This window comes from Cygnus atratus, chromosome 3 (genome assembly GCF_013377495.2).
Source record: "Cygnus atratus isolate AKBS03 ecotype Queensland, Australia chromosome 3, CAtr_DNAZoo_HiC_assembly, whole genome shotgun sequence".
In the NCBI taxonomy this organism is placed as follows: Eukaryota; Metazoa; Chordata; class Aves; order Anseriformes; family Anatidae; genus Cygnus; species Cygnus atratus.
In genome coordinates this window covers 61210734-61228196 of record NC_066364.1, presented here as the reverse complement: position 1 = coordinate 61228196, position 17463 = coordinate 61210734, and the positions used below count along the sequence as shown (strand labels likewise).

Genomic DNA, 17463 nt, shown 5'->3' with positions numbered 1-17463 from the left:
TCATTATTAGCAAAGTTAGTTTAACTTTCAGTCTGTTTTGCCAGCTACTAAGTACATATTTAATGATGTACATTGCTGGCAATGGGGGTAGGAAAGATCCATTCTAATGCAATTCCACTGGGAAATTAAATGAATTTGCGGAGTCTGCCTAGTTGCCTAGTTAGAAGTTATAACTTTATCCTGAATTCCATTTCTTTAATATAATTATGATTTAATAGCTACGCACCTTCATTTTATGATCCCATTTTACAGATCTCACAAGTCAGAAAAACAGAACACTGGATTCTGTAGGTGGCTTAAGCGTTTATTTGACATTAATCGGATAGCTTCTCAGACACTTAAAGTCAGACCTGTATCTTAATGAACCAGAACTTCAGACCTAATTATTATCAAAGACCTGAACATCCAGGTCCTACCAAAGATCTGTGAAATCTTGTCAAAGATCATACATTTTTCTTGAATACATCATGTAGGTAAGCCAGGCAGAAGAGAACAGTGGACCTACCACTGCACACACGCCATTCTGCTTAGGACAGGAAAATCTCTTCCTCACGATTCTCTTATTTTTTCCCCAGACAAAATAGGGTCTTGAAGCACACTCTTCTCTTAAGATACTTCATATTATTTGTTGCATTTCACCTTGCACACAGTATGTTATCTGCACTAGCCAGTTAAATCCTGCCATCCCCTTTACTTCTACCACACTAAGTTAACTAGCATTGAGGAGGAAACAGAAGCTCTCATACTGAAACCTTCTAATTACTCATGAAGCTGAGCTACTGTAGTCCTGTAACTGCTCCTCTGCCCTCACTTTTCAACATTTTGAATGCAGCTTGTCTTCAACATGAGCCCCCCAGACTGCCATAACTTGAGTTGCTATCCTTGCTCTTTTCCGTCACTTCAGCTGAGATGCATGAAGCTAGGAAAAGCCGGTAATTCACAACTCACGAGATGTTCCTTAAAAAAAAAGTCTCTGAGAGTCAATGCACAACTGCATCAAGCCCCACTTATCTGTGTCACCCTGCCCTTGATCCACAGCTGCAATTATGGTTTCCAGTAAGAAGGCAGAACTACTTGACAGAAAGAAAGTGGGGGGAAAGCTGTGCCAGCACTGATATATAGCAGTGATAGCTGTCTTATTCTAGACTGACAAGGAGGGAACTCAGGATGAAACTTAAGTGCAGTGTCCTAGTGTATTGTACAGCACTAAAGAAATTCCTCTTTCATCCTTTCAACTACCCTTTGCAAGTCTTCTGGAAGTGCCCCCTGTTCCTCGCTGCCCTGCTTTCTTCATAGCTGTAGGTTTACTGATTCTAAGCAGTATGTTCAGGCTGACCTTGCTTGGAAAAATGTGCTGACACTGTCTCACCTTAAAGCCTCCCTCCTTTGCCATTTTAGGGCTGCAGTCCTCCCTTGTGCAGTAAATTCTTCTCTGTTTAGTCTCTTTTCCAGTGGTTACAGAAAGCAACACACCTCTTTTACACACACTGAATTTGAGTTCAAGAAAGGCCGTGAGCTATTGCCAGTACTAATTTATTCAGTTAGCTTCAGTTCCCAAATGAGAGCACGATATGTATGCTCACTAGGGCTTCCAGGAAGAAGAGAAAGCAAGTGTAATAGACTAGTTGCGCAGTATGTAGAAAGTTAAGCATCTCTCACAAGCAGTTTTCTCAGTTTCTCACTGCTAATGTGCTTGAGCATCATCTGAACAAAGTAATCTGCAAACAGTGCATACAGAATTATTCCCCTCCCTCATTTTAATAACACAAACCTGCGTGCAAAACCCAAGCTGGATCAAATCACTCTTTTTGGCATTTCACAGAAGTCCAGTCTCTCTTACCCCTTTATTCTCTCAGTTCCATTTGGAATTAGAAACGCAATTGCTGAATTACTGTGAAAGCAGCTGTTCCTGCAGCATATCCACTCAGGCTGGAAGCAGGAAATAAGAAATCTTCCATGAAAGCCTATAATTACAAGATTTCCAGCTTAAGTTTTGCACACATGAACTGTTTGGAAGATGTTTGAACAAGCAAAGTTTAAAACACACAGCTATTTGGATAAGCACCTGAGTGCTTCGCTGAACCAGGTCTACTGATAATCAAGATACAGGTATAGATAACCTTAAAAGAAATAGCTGCTACTACCCTTAACTAATGGAAAGCTTGTTCAGAGAAGCACTTTTTCTGCACTAGAGTACAGCACTAGAACTAGAACTTCACTAGAGTGAAGTACTAGACACTGAAGAAATTAGTCAACAGCTATTAAAAACAGACTAGTGGACTGTGTACTCCAGTTTTTCTGCACCTGTCAAAGTTTTGATAATTTAAGAATTATTCTCTGCCTGCATTTTCCAGTTATTCTGCTTACTTTTTAATCGAATACTTACATGGCACATTTGTGTAGCACACTATTTTTGATGATTTTGGTATATAGCTCCACTGAGCTTAAAACTAATTCCTTCTACTTAGATGAACCTACTTTACAACTTAATTTTCAAGAGCAATGTTAAAACACTACCATGTCATACTTAGTTTAGAGTTATTCTGGCTGATTTGTAATTCCAGCAGCTGAAAAGAAAACGTTCAATCCCAAGACAGTGCTTAAGCAACTGGGAATGAAACAGTGCCCGTCACAGCACAGAGTGTTCTCAAAACCCTCCAGGATACTGCTGCATCTTTAACTGCACCTGCACAGAGAATCTTTTAAGTAGGCCTTAGAGGTAATGCTTTGCCCTTGTGTTATGTCAGGGATAGTAGGAGAACACTGAGATTAACAGTAGACGAAGGGTACTGCCTCTGCACGAGCCGGAGCTGGCTATGGAAACAGGAAAGAATTTCATGTTCTCCCAGGGGAAACAGAACTTTACACACTTCCCTTTCAGAAAGGATCACAGCTGGGGAAGTTTACAGCAGTTTCTCCAAAAGGTCCCCTGTCCATACAGAGATGCTTAAAAACACACCTTCTGCAGGCTTCATGCTACTGAATATCTTGGTGTAGAGCAAAACTCATGGGCTTCTGTGCAAAGGCTCTCCCTGGTGTCTGAGAAAGCTGAACCATGTCCTCATTTTCCTGGACCACGGAGCACTCACAGGGAATGCCAGCAGCCTCTGCTAACCGATTTCAAAGGTTTCATTTGCTGAGAGAACTTTGGAGGATACCTGCATTTCAGGATATTCTATTGAAAGAGCAGTGGAAGGACTTTGTCAACTGCTACTGTAATAATGTACGGATCTGAGAGCAATACTACTGATGATGAGCCTGCTAACCCCTTGTTGCATTTGAACTTCCTCTGTGTATACACCTGACACCAAACCATGTTCAGCTTTGCAGCATTGGGAACTTTCACGGCACAACATCTCCTTCTAGAAGCTGACAGGTTAAGACAAGGAACTTGTATGATCTTATGGTAATATAAGGAGGAGAGAAGGAAAAACATAGCTGGCTCTCCATGGAAGAGCAGAAAGAATGTTTTATCCAGGAGGTTAATAAAAAGGGTTTATTCCTTCTGTCATGCAGAGTTTGTTTGTTTGTAGCCATAACAGTGATAGAAGAAATAATGTGTTGCAAGCTGAGGAAAAAAATGAAGAGCTGAGACATTTTTGTCTTGCATTTGCAAGTTTACACCAAGAACTAGAAAAGTACTTCAGAAGTTACTGTAATTTATCCCATGATTAACCAGGCTTAAATGCTCTTTTTAGAAAAATGATAGGACTTTAAATAGTTTTTAACAAATGTCAAGGCATGTTTCAAGCTGGAAGTCTCAAGAGGGTTTCTTTTACGTATTTACACTTTCTAGTCCAGACTGAGAAGACAGCAGGACTAGCATATTTTACAGCATCACAGCCCAAACTGGGTGCATAATTGCTGCGAAGAAACAGCCTGAGGTCAGGTGAGTTTTGTCAGTGTACCTAAAGCTTGCACTGCTCCTGCAGTACAACTCTGATTCAGCCAAGTTTGTCCATTTGGGAAGACATCCCTTAGAAATCTGACAGCAGCAAAGCATCATGTTAGCAATCATAAATAACATGTTTTAGGACATTCTGAGGGCAGACCTCTGGGAAGGAAATCATAATAGTTAATAGTGGAGAAAATGATGAAATGGGCACCCGTTTCCTTGTCCTGCCAAGAAAGTCAAACTCGCACTTCCTGAAGCAGGACTACAGAAAGCTGTTTGGGATGAATGTCTCCAAGAAATAGTTTTAAGAAATACGATAGACCACAAGCTGTAAGTTTATTATGAAGCAGAGCTAAAATAGCAAACATTGCACACAATGCTCTACTCCTGTCTTAGAAGCACTGGAAGCTAGATGCAGTACCAAGGCTCCCATAATGCATTTTAAATGTTTCTCTCGTGACATTTAAGCAATCAGAAAATTATCACCACTAGCCAGGCATGGCTAATATCACTGCTGCTTTCTATTGGTAGCCATTTATCAGTTTAATTCTTCATATCATATAAAGCACTCAAGAGTTAATTTACCAAAGATAAAAGAGTGAAACAAAGAAGCAGACAAAAATAAAAAATCCCAAAGCATGTTTGCATTACAGTGCAGCAGCTTTTCCTTTTGGAATACTTTTTATATATAAAGCCCCACTTTTGGCTCCCGATATTTAGCACAGCTTCACTGACAGCAACAGATTTCCCCACCATTTTAAAACTGGCTGGAATTTGCTCTATTTGTGTTTATAGTTTTCAGCAGACTGCTTCTTTGTTTCCAGTTGACATATCAATAAAAACTCTGTCACTTTCCCAGCACACCAGCAGCATTACCTTCTGCATGCTGGCCAACGTCCAACTTGGGCAATTACATTTTATCTGCTAACTTTAACTATATACTGTAATCTTCTTCCTTCTGTTGTGGATGTACATAGCTGAACAGCTGCTTGAAGAGCTTTTCCAAGTATTTCTGCAAACAAATTTTGTTTTCCGACATTCACAATAAAGCAAACAAAAATTTTGCCAGCAAGGCCAAAGTGAAAGACCATTCAGAAATTGTTGAGATTTTTAGATTATTTCTTCTCTGTTTACTTTAGGTCTAGCACTTATTTCCAAATATCCCCAAACACAAACAAATCCACAACAGAAAATTTACATAACAATTAAGTAGGAAAGAATCCTTAAAAAAGCCCTTAAAGGTAGAGTTCAGTGAAAAGTTTCACCTCCAAAACAAATCCAGAGCTTGGCTGGAAAACATATCAACTCATTTTGACATATGCAAAACCAAAGTCTTTTATCAGTTCAACTTTTCATTCTAAACAGCATTTTTAAAATACTCCTAAGATAGGTGCTAAAAAAGGGCCAGAATTCAAACAGTGACCATGATTTAATGTCTCAAAAGGATTTCTTTGTGATCTTTGAAGACAATTCTCTAATTAGCACAGCATTTTGGACAAAAATAAGTGCAAATTACGTATATTACTGACCTGTGTTCAGCCAGTAAACTGAAGAGTTATGTTTGAGCAGCACTACCTACTGATGTGCTCGGAATTTGAAGTCTTTTATCACTTGGTCTAAATACACACGACATGATAGCGATACCACACACAACCTAATTTCACTGTTCTTAGTGAGACCACCATGCACTGTTCCACTGATTTAACCAGCTCTACACGAGAATACAGAAGAGCACATTTTCTGTTCTTGGGTGCTGGAATTTCAACACAACAGCTGGAGAGCAATCAAGGTTGCCACAGGTAGCCTTGATTCCATCAAATTCACATTCTTCGTCCCTACTAAGTGTAATGGATTTAACAAGTCTCAACGTAAGCCTTTTAAAAAAAGAAAAGAAAAGAAAAGAAAACCTAACTTCAGAAAGACATTGCAAGCAGCCCTTCTGCCTGCTGTGCATCTCTCAGTGGGACACAAAGTTGTTTTCGATCTAAGGAACAACACAAGAAACTGGTCAGATGCTGAGACAATGCCATTTGATAGCTTTTGTGCTTTATTTATTGCTGGGATCTACATCTGTGGAACTTACATGCTCAACAGCAACTACACAAAATGATGGACTTTCCAAGTTAACCCGCTATTTGGCATAAAATGATTCAGATTTTAATCATTTTATGGTTATTAATTATTGCAATGGGACTATAAAAGCATGCATGAGCTTCAAGACGTCACTACTAAAAATGATTCAGCAAGTAATGACAGGATGGGGAAGCATGAAGTTTATTTTAACATGCACAGCATGATTAAGAGTTGTTCACCACAAAAGAAAAATGAAGCGGAAGGCAGGTTTCTTTGGTTATCATGGAAGAACTAAGTCTTTGAGAGGTCTTGTGAATAACCTTAGGGAAGTCCTTAGAGCAGTCACTGAAGAAGCACACACGATTTAACTCTGACCTCTCTAGCAGGTGTATCACAGGGTTGCTCAGCAAACAGCTATAAGATCTAAAAGAGCAAGGCCTGTTGTGCAGTAAAGTTAGGACGATGGCAAGAAGTTCAAATAAATTGCTGAGTAGGGAAGAAGGCAGTTGATTGAAGAGGGGTAGTAAACGGACACACCAATAACTGGGGGAAATTTTCCCAGCAGCAAACTGTGATAGGACTGATGTGTGATACTGCTTGTTTTTCCTCCTCATGGCAAAGGGACTCATCAGTTAACAATGAGTGTGATGCATGCATGAATCAGAACCTACATTTCTGAGAAAACATCTACAGACAGAGAGAGATAGGTGGAAAAAAACATTCAGAGTTATTTCAAAAACCCACAGAGATCAGTGTCTCAAATGGCCTCAGTAATTCTAACTACCATGGTACTTTCTCTGAAAGCCTTGCAAGTCTGCACACGTGCAAGGCTCTAACAGTACAGAAAGTCTCACAGGAGTTATCTGGGATGATCGCTGTAAATCTAACAGGTTGTGGGGTTTCATGAGGAAGAGTCTTACAGGCAGAGCTATACCTGTTCCTTGATCAGGTTTGTTTAATCTGCAAAGTTGTGGCTGAACTGTAAGAGAGGGTGATAAGAAAGTTAGGGTCATAAACAGAACATATTTCCCTCCTAGGCATCAACATGGTTTCAGTGCAGAAATATTTAAATAATTCAGTTGTAAGAGTATCAAGACTTTATATATATATATATATATATATATACAGGTAAAAAGCATTGGTTTGCAAATAATCTTTGAAGCACTGCAAGGAATGACAGCAAATTATACCCATTTCCCACCCGATGCATTTCAAATTAATTATGTTCCATTATTGCACTTTCTTACTATCACATGTCCAATTTGGGAATGTTAAATGGCTTGTGGCACAGCTGAAGAGAGTCCTCACCAAACCACACTTTCGTACTGATTTGGTCAGGGATTGAAATGGGGAAAGAAAAGAGTTACTAAGCAACAGCAGGCCAGGAGCAGGAGAGAGGTCTGCAGTCTTAATTGACACTAACTTTAAAAAGCAATGCAGCAATAAGAGAGGGCTCAAGATGTGAATTTTACTGCTTTGGAAGAGAAAAAAGAAAGAAGACCAGAAAACCCAGGCAGTCAGTCTCTCTGAGATCTGGGTTCTTCGTTCATCCCAACCATAAGCTGCATGATGTACTGCACAGACTTTTTTTGCAGGGACATTCAGTACCTTATTCTTAGTTCTGAACAAGATGAAGGACCCAGATACAGTTCTTGAATTTGAGAGCCCAGGACCCACAGATAGCTGTGATCTGTAATAGCTACCTCAGGAAATAGGAATGTGGTATGATATAAAGCTATATGGGTCCCCAAGACATTGCCATCCACAGAACTGATATCACATCCAGATATAGCTCTCCTTCCCCCTCACTACCTATGGTTAAGAAGGTTGTTCCTTTCTGAAATGCCAGCCCAAAACCAGGTCCAATCACTCAGGCTAGGTCAAAGGAATTTGCTTTGCTAAGATTGAAGAATCTGTATTAACATGATCAAGCAAGGCAGAAATCCTGAGAGTTTCCTTGCAGAATCCATATCTATTTCCTTCTCCTCTACTGTAAGCAAAATAGTTTCATGAGCATGTGATAACAGAACATGAGTTATCACATGAACACTTACAAACTTAAATGAAAAAGCCCTTGATGTGGAAAGTGCTGTGAACTCTACTGCTGAACAATCAACCTTTATTTGCCTAACTAGCAGTACCTCAAGCAGAAGTTATTTGCTTTAGCTTCACCTGAAGAAAACCTGATCTCCTACTGAAGCAGTACCTTTTTATAAGATGCAAGTTACATAGGTTTGTTTTTTTTTAAGGAGCTTAACGCATACAAAACACCCACCAAGCCAAGCACCTCAAACTACTGATCCTTCCAAATGATTTTTTTTCCCCATTGCTACAATCTTTGATTTTGCACTTACTTAAGTACACGGGATTTCAGCATTTACTGGTTTTCCCACGTACTCCAGTGTACTTAAAGTGACTAAAATGAAACCACAAGAGGGAAAACTACTAGGATGACTGTTGCCGAGGAGGAAAAACCAGCAACCCAGGTCTGGTTCACTCAAACTGTCTGATGATTCGTATTTAAAGTGTTGAGGGCTACAGTCATCTTCTGCTCTGATTTGTAGTGCTGCAAGTCAACCGAGGTTATGAAATCGGATCTGGCACCATGAAGAAGACTGTCCCTTCACAGGATACGAGTAATAGCCACTTGAGTAAATGCAAGTTACTCATATCCTGCTAGTGGAATAATCTGTCTCTGTACATTCATGCACATTTTTAGTTGCCTCCAGGAATCTGAAGGCGAATCTCATTTGTTACCTAATGAAATTAATTTCACTAGATATAACACAAGCATACTGAAAAACCACTATTACTCATACATGAGGTGCAACCAATGCAGCATTTCTCAACTTCTGTTTGATTAGGGTCCATCTCTGAACGCTCACCATTACCACATAAACCTCAATCTCCCTGGCTGGCTGCTTAACATTCCCAGCTGATTTGCTCCAAGTCTTAAAGAGCAATTTGACCTCCCCTTGCTTTATCCACAACAATCTCACTTATTATTCTTTTAAACCAAAGTGATTCCCAAACAGTAGGGATGCAGGTTTTTCCTTCTCTCCAAGGATTTTCCTTGGAGCCTGAAAACTTTTCTTCCCTTTTGCAGAATAGAAGTGAACCATGCATTTCTTAGTTTACTTGCAAACATGTAAAATAATGAACATACAATGACCAACTGGCCGACCTTGGCCAAAAGCGATGCACAGACACAGGTTTACTTTTCAAGTCTGTAAGCAGAGTTACATGCACACACGATAGATACACACACACATATACACAAGCACTTTGAAATATCTGCAGTGATGTTATTGTATGTAAGAAATTAAATTATTCTGGTATGAAATACTGTAAGATAAAGGTCTCACTAAGTGGAGCAGCAAAGGAAGATGAAGACGTGATCTTTGGAGACTGAAGGCGCCGGAAGAGGTCAGTGACCAGGTTGCAGAGATAAGAGAATCCAGAGTTCGGAAGGCACAAGCCACAAACTTTCAGCAGGCCTATTAAGTCAAGGTGGCATGATGACAGGAGGATAAAAGAAATATCAACTGACGCTGAGACAGTCGTAGGCTTCTGAGCCGGACTTCAATAGAAGGCAAGAGGTTTTGAACTGCAAGAGATGTAGTAGGGCATGGGGAAAGACAGAGCATCAGCTAATTGGAAGTAAGAGGCGCCAGGCTAACATGACAGCTCGTTCATACCCAGCGCAAAGGCAAGAAGTCTGATCAGGACTTCAGTAAAGCATTTGATACGCTGCCATATGGCTCCCGCGTTAAGAGAAAATCCGACACACGAGGTTCAGGCAGGTAGAGGCGCACATGCCCTTCGGCCAGCAGCACATCGCGGTGAAGGGAAGGCAGCGGCACGGCGCGGGGTCACCCCGAGACCCGGCTGTGACACGGGGCTGCCGCGCAGCTTGGCGGAGGGCACCGTGCCGGGAAGCCCCCGGGGGAGGGAGCCTCGCGTGAAACGAGCCCCGCACGCCCGGAGCTCGGCGTGGGGAGGCGAGGCCGAGGCGGCAGCGCCGGGGAAGCCCCGGGCGCACGGAGGCTGCGGCCGCCCCCGCTCCGGCAGCGGCGAGCGCGGCGGTGGCATCCACCCCCCCGTGGCATCCATCCCCCCGCGGCACCCATCCCCGGGCCGGGGGGAAGGCAGCCGCCAGCAGCACGCTCCTAAGCCCCCTCCAGCCGCCCCGGGGGCTCTGCCCCACGGCGGGACGGGGCCGGCTCCCCGCCACCCCGGCGCCCCCTTGCAGGGGGGCGAGGGAGACCTACCTGCCGAGCCGCCCAGGGCATCGTCGCTCTCCAGCACCCCTCTGTGCTTCGCCCCGCGCAGCTCCCCCTTGGATTTCCAAACGAGCTTTACCATCCTGATCATCTCGGGCAAGTCCCAGGCCAGGGTCCCCTGCTGATAACCGGGCAGGCTGCCCATGGGAAAGGGCATCGGCTCTTCCCCCGTCCTCCTCCTCCTGCCCGGCTCTGCCGCGGGGAAGAAGCGCTCCAGCACCGGCATCCTGCCCCGCGCCCCCCGCCGGGGAGCCGCAGCCACCCCCCGGCCCGAGCAGCCGCGATGGGCATCCAGAGCGGGGCGGGGGCGCCCGGCCGCCCACCGCCGCGGCCCCGCGCAGGGGGCGCGCCCCGCTGCCGCCCGGCCCCGGCCCCGGCCCCGCGGCTCCCCGGGACCCCGGGTCCCCGGCCCCGGCCGCGCTGCTGTGGCCGCCCCGTGCGCGCCCTCAGCCCGCCGCCAGGCGAAGCGGCTGCCGGGCAGGCGCGGAGCCGCGGCTCATGCCGGCGCCGCGCAGCGCCGAGCCCCGCGGCGGGGGCGGGGGCTCCGGCCCCTGCTGCCGGCGGGGGCTGGCGTAGCGCGGATCAAGCCCCGAGCGGCCGGGGCCGGGGCCGGGCGGTCGCCCCTCGGGCTCCGCGGCGCTGCCGTGAGGGCTCCTCCGCGCCGCCGGCTGCGCGGCCCGGGCGGGTTTGGGCCTCCCGAGCGTAGCACGCGGGATCACGGGTTCGCGTCCCGGACCGGGCAGCTGAGCGGCGACGAGCGGGGCGGCCCTTCTGGCAGAGCCCGGCCCGGGGGAAAGGGGGCAAAAAGGAGAGCGGGGGAAGGCAGCGGGGTGGCGGGCCGTTACCGAAAAGCGGGAGTGTGTGTGTATGTGTGTGTGTAGGGGTCTCCCCGTTACTTTGGCGGCAAGTGCCACCTGAGTGGGTTCGCATTAGGCCACTGCCCGGTGGCCGTGGTCACTCGCAGGCTCCAATGAGAAGACAATTATTCACCCCAAGTCTTTAACAACAAGGTAAAAGGCTTGGGTGAGCGCTCTGTCTCCTACACAAATGAGGTGGCTGGCGTGCCAGGGCTGAGCAGGGCCCGGCCAGCACCTGCCTCAGCGTGGCCGCTGCCTTTGGCCAGCACCACAGCCACCCAGGACCCCGAGGTGCCTCACTCTTTTCAGAAGTTTTATTTTGCCTTTATACAAACTGTTGCTGTTGGTACTGGTCTGTGCCCAAGCCATTACTCCCTACAGGAACGGTGGTCTCTTGAACCTGAGCTTAGCTTTCAGTAAAATCACAGAAGACCTAACTGCATTTTAGTGGACTTTATAATATTTCCTTGCATGCAACGTGATGTTTCCTCTGCTCTAGGACCGTCTGCCACACTTATCTGAATGTTCCCACCTCAAACTGGCAACTCTACTGTTTTCCAAAAACCAGCCTTATTTTGACTGTAGGCTGCAGTGCTGTAAGTGCTAGCGTACCACACTTTCAGTTGACTCTGTCTTGAAAATCGTGAAGTGCTTCCAAAGAATTATACCATTGTTGTACTGTTATTTTGCAGAGTCCTTAGCGTCAGGATATCCTGACTCTTGGAACAAAGGGGTTAAGAACAAAGAAAACAAATAGATGATACACAATACAGTAGCAGAAGCATAAACGTTCATACAGTGTATGGTTATAATCTTGTGAAAAGTCAAATTTTACTGTTTTTATGTTATATGGCTTATTAGGATATATTAGTTTTTTCATATTAGTACATGTTGTGCAATTACTTTTTAAAGCAATATTGTTTCTGTTAGGGATAAACTAGGCAACTGAAGTACAAATTGCTTGAAGACAGACTCACCTACTGAGCAAGTTAGACCTCATCCCCAAACTACTTTATTTTGGTTTTGAAGTACAAGAAGTTACATTAACTTTTTTTTTTCCAGTTATTGTTTTTCATCTTTGTTTACCTCTGCACTTCCTACTCCCTGCTGGGACAGAAGCAGAAGTGCCAGAAGTGCCAGAATACCATGAAAGAAAGGCTATCCTTGTGGCATTTCCAGCTTGACTGCATGCAAAAAATACCAGATATCTTGGAAGAGAATGTATTCACAGATACATGCCCAGCCCAATGTTTAGATGAATATCTGAACGTTTAGGTGCTTAACCACACTTAACCACCAAATCTCCTGACTGTAGCAATAAGTAATCTTCTGAGTTTTTAAAATCTACACTATCTTTTTATATCCTTAAAATTGTGAAAAGTTTTGTGTTGACTGTAGTTGGGTCACTTGAACACATACCTGCCTTGTGGATATGTTCAGGCAGTCAGAACTGAAGAGTCAATTGTTGAGGCTTTTTTTTCATTTACAGTCTACAGATGCAAAGCAGGAGGCCAGTCAAAAAACAAAGTGAAAACATGATCTGTTGTTATAGATTTATTATTTCAAGAAACTGCGTAATAAATGTAGCAGATGGTGTCTTTTTTTTTTTTTCTGGGGATGTCAAATAGTGTCAAATAAGAGTGACTGCTCTAGATAGCTTGTAGTTTCTTTCTTCCTGCTTTCTGGTTAGTTTAAGGATCAGCAGTTGCAAATAAAGGAAATAAGTTGTGTAAAAAATGTCCGGCATTAATGAGTCTACCTGTAAATTAATACATCTGATTCTTACTGAACTTGTGCTTTGAAATTGTACAAGATCCAATGATTAATTATCCTTAACTCATCTAAGATTTCTGCTGTGATTAAGTGAATTTTCTTTTGTCTTTTTTTTTTTTTTTCTGTGTGTGTGGTAAGAGTGGAGCCAGATCAGCGCTACTTACAAGAAAGCCTGAAAGATCTGTATATGATTATGAAGTTTATGGTATCAAAAATCAGCTGTAGCATCACTTTCAGAGACTTTCAAGAGACAAAATCATCAGAATTTGCAGGTTCTGTGTTTCTCTGACTTCAGCTGTGCTGTAATGATTTATGCAACTTGAAGATGTGGCCTCGACATAACACTTCTCACTGCACTTGGGAAAAACCATCAGAATTAAAACATAACATACTCCTACACAGAAGTGTACCCAGCCATTTGTGACTGTATTTAAAGCAGTCCTTGAACAAGGTTAGCTCACCTAAAACTTCTCTTTTGCCTTCTCAACTCCAGCAAAATTGGAAGGAAATCTCTGAACAGAGATGGATCACTTCATTGCTGCTACCTGCATTTCTTGAGTCAAAGAAGCACGAGTGATAACAACGGTAGTATAAATATATTGGCTCTGGGCCTTGTTCCTCCTGAGAAGCAGTGCCAATGGACAGGCGATTGGAGTCAGCTCTGAAAACCTGACAAAGCAGTGCTTATTTTCACAGGTAGACATGAGAACTGGAAAAGACTTGAGGAAAGGAATATTGCGGCAGGAAAAAAGGGAAGGGAGTAAGCTGGCAGATTAATAGCTGGTGTTTCATAATTGGTGTGTCTTAAAAAGTTTTACTTGTTTGCTTATTCACTCCAAAGCTATGTACCAAGAGCAGCAGCAGCAGCAGAAGTGCATGCCAGATGGTAGAGGAAGTGCCTTGTGTATCTTTCCAGTCTACTGAAGCCTGCAGGGCCTTCGTTAGCCCACTGCTCTGGTTTTCATTGCAAGTCCCTTTCTTCCCCTTTTTTCTCTTCCCTTCTTCAAAGAAAAAGGAGGGAGTGGGAAAGAGGAAAAAAAAAAAGAAAAGAAAAGCCATGGTTTAAACTGGAAATAGCACCATCCTTTTGGCTTTGAGCTACCCTGGCCTGTGCCAAATACACTGTCTCCAGCAGCTCTCCCACAACAAATCAGGCCAGACACACAAAAGCTGTAAAAAAAGAATGTTGAAGAAAGATCCTTGATTCTCCCCTCTAGCCCCCCAGCCTTTTCCTTTTGCTTCCCTCCCCAAGCTTCACTGCCCAGCAGTGACCTCCTCCTGCTTGCCAGTACTGTCAGTGATGCTGGGACCTCCAGTCTACAACTTTGCTGACAGCTTCCTTAGAGTAGAGGCATCTGTGCCTTTCTGTTTTAAAAGAGCAATGTAAAGGAGAAGCTATATTCTGTTTTTCCTGTCACTTCTATCTGAGAGCCAATGTTTGAAAAACACAAATTGTTAGCATAGCAGATTGATCACTAGAAGAAATTGTCTATCAGCTTTGTGTCACAACTTACATTAGTGCATTCCCAACTAGATACCTGAAAAGATCTGATGTTGTCCATTTATACAGTACATTATTAAAAATAATGGAAAAACAGACTGCCAATTTTTTCAAAAGTGATTAGCAAATATTAAGTACTCCAAATTTAGAGACCAGTTTCAAAGATCTTATGATAGTGATTTTTAGAAAGTGTAAAGTATGTGTCTTTAGATGGCACTCATTAGCAGAATCGTCTTAAGTTAGTAGTCGCTTATGAAAACTATGCCTTTGCCTCTGTCCTGGGGGTCACAGATTCATACAGAGACAATAGGACAGGCATTTGCCGAGGGTCAGAACCAAGTGATGATACCATCAATGGCATCAAACTTTAGAAGACTTCAGGGGTGTGATGTGAGTTTAATAAATTAAAATATTTCAAATGGTGAGATGTCATTGTAACACATAAAGAAAAAAAAAAAGCGCTGCACTTTTGTAGGGCAGCATAAATAGAGAACATAAGAGTGTGACCAAATAACATTTAGAAAAGACAAGGGAAAAGAATGCTGGAGAGGATTGGAGATTATGACAGAGGAAACATAAGCAGGCAGAGCTGTGCAGAGCTTACACAAATTTTTCTAATGACCTCCTGCTTTAAAAATGAGCTCCTGCTTCTTCATTGCTTTAAAAATCTTAGTATAATTGTCTTATTCTTTACCCCACGTTTGTCTCATTCCAGATGTTTATAATTTTAATTTTATTCTTATTAATAAAAAACAATTGCTCTTAGCTACCTCCCTCTGTTATTACTGGTACCTTATTATATATGAATATTTTTGTATTTATTTGAAGACAGTTACTATGTCTTTGCTCCAGTCTGGACATGCTAAGTTCTCTAAGCCCTGCATCAGAACTTTTTCCCCCAACCCTAATGTAATTTTAATATATTATTTTTATTATGAATTCTTAACAATGTACTTACATATTTTTATGCGTACTCAAGGTACATAGTAGGAGATTTTGTTTATCTGCTACCAACCCACTGTTAAGGGTAGTGAGATGAATTTCTAATGGAATGGTAGGACGCACTGTTTATTATTGCCTGAGCTGGATGCAGCACCACTCCTTGAGAGCCTCACCTACTGGGAAATGTTAAACACAGTCAGCACTATAGGTTCATGGTGATCTTATGGTTATTGTGGATACTTGATCAGACTCCTTGGGAAAAGGTTCTGGAAAAGGAAGAGTGAGGATCACTTGAGTTCTGTAGGGCAAGGAATCAATTCCTTTTTCATTCTTAGCACATGTGAGATAGCACATTTTTATGATTAACAATTTGTACTACTAACTAAGCAAAAATGTTTGTGGTGAAGGAATAAACAGAAGTCCATAACTAATTGGAAACAGTGAGGTTGTGTAATTTTTCCATTGCCTACTTTGGAGAATTAAAAGTTCAGCATATTAACTATGATGCTTCAAATCTCCCACATTCTATGGTTCTATGGGGCTTTAAAGGAAATAACAGACATAAGAGATAATAGAGTCACATCACCTATAAACAGTTACAAGAAAACAATGAAAATAATCTGTTGATCTTCATTTACTCTTTTTTTTTTTTTTTTTTTTTTTAAGGAGGAATAAGGAAATTGCCAGCACTACATTTAATTGTATTGCCCGATGTATCTGACAGACTCCATGTCCTCCATGAATTCTGACACACAAGCAAGATTTACCTGAGCCAAGGCAAGCCAAGAGGTTTAAGAAAAAACTCTTTGCCATCCCCAAAGAAAGCTCTTACGCAGTGATCGTTGTAATGGTTTTGCATTGGATACTTAATAATCAACAAGGGTATTGGAGTGGGAGGCTCAGAAAGCTGCATCTAGTTGAAAATGTAGGTAGAATTCAGGTAGGCTTAAAATAATAACTTATTACATGGGATAGTGGAAATGCTATTTATCTTTCTAATAGTCCTATAACAGTAGTAACTACAGCATCCTGCAGGATTCCTTTTTGCGAACAGTTTAAAAAAAGACTGAGTAGAAAAGGGGACTAACCAGATGAGAGATGCATATCGCCTAAATACGTAACTAATATTGAACAGTCTCAATGAATTCAAAAGGATTACTGCTGCCTTTAAAGCTGAGCATGTGCATACATATTTTCCCAAGTAGAAGATAAGTATCTAAAAATTATGGCAGCAATGTGAAAGATGAGAGATGTGTCACATTTGCAATATTTCTTCTTTCGCTTATTACCTTAATGAGATTGTATTAGTGGCTGTATAGCCTATCGTGTCCTTGCCCTTTATGGTATATGGAAAACACTAGCAACTATGATTTTGTCTTTTCTTGTCTTTTGCCATTATGAAAATAAAGCGATTAGCCAAAAAATCTTCATTATCTATTTTATCTAGTTTATATTTTTTGTCAAAGAAAGCATATTACAGTAAGAAAAAATGGGACATAAATAAAGTGATAAATGCAGAGGAACAATAGGGCTTGCTTCTTCACTTGTAAATCAGATATTGCAAGATCTGATCACTAAATTTTTCCTTTTAGCTTTTCCCTGCTTGCATCATGCATAACAGCAGTGTGTGCAATTTGCTGCAGGGATGGAGAGGAGATACGGATGAGGAGTCATGGGAAAGGTCTAACTGATGCACAAACAAAATAGTGAATAAACTAAGCTCCCTCTGACCTAGATTCTCCTGACTGCAAAATCAGGCCATATTTACTGTAATCAAGATCTTAGCGTTTCTTACAAATGCATTTGTGTAAATGTAGCTCCACTGGTATTAGCAACTTTGGACCTCTGGTGTCACAACTGTGCTGGCATTTTTATGACTGTGCTATCAAACCCCATTAATAGTCACACAAACGTGTTGGTTCTTTTTATTCACTAGAGCTTTCACTCCAAATGTAGTCTTGATGCTGCAGAAAGAAAAAACTGAGTAGGTAGTATCTATAACTGGTTAAAGGCATCCACTAGGTTTGCAGATGGAAGGGAGGTTTTCTGGAAAATCTGTTTCTCTCAGACTTATTTGGGCAGGCTGCTCTCAGTAATGTAGTTCCAGCTGTAGTATGCTTTCCAAGATATCCTGACCAT

The 17463-nt window shown here is 42.5% G+C and overlaps 1 protein-coding gene and 1 long non-coding RNA gene across 5 annotated transcripts in view; one reads left to right on the top strand and one right to left on the bottom strand.

Annotated features, from left to right (window-relative positions):
- The window catches only part of PDE7B (phosphodiesterase 7B), a 181690-nt gene that overhangs the window by 76019 nt on the left and 88208 nt on the right, over positions 1-17463 (bottom strand). The window contains exon 1 of one of the 3 annotated variants that reach the window (XM_035538324.2): positions 10240-10566. The exons of the other annotated variants lie outside the window; for them this stretch is intronic. Within the exon in view, the coding sequence (XP_035394217.1) occupies positions 10240-10477 (238 nt within the window). The 5' untranslated portion in view covers positions 10478-10566. Of the gene's footprint in view, positions 1-10239; positions 10567-17463 lie in introns of those variants that run through there. 3 annotated transcript variants of the gene reach the window in all.
- LOC118243850 (uncharacterized) lies at positions 7699-16748 on the top strand. 2 transcript variants are annotated; one of them, XR_004777354.2, is made up of 4 exons: positions 7728-9394; positions 11608-11704; positions 13020-13577; positions 15991-16748. It is a non-coding gene; the product is annotated as an uncharacterized LOC118243850 (long non-coding RNA). The 2 variants fall into 2 exon arrangements; XR_007707964.1 differs by lacking the exon at positions 15991-16748 and having other exon boundaries at positions 7699-9394; positions 13020-15907.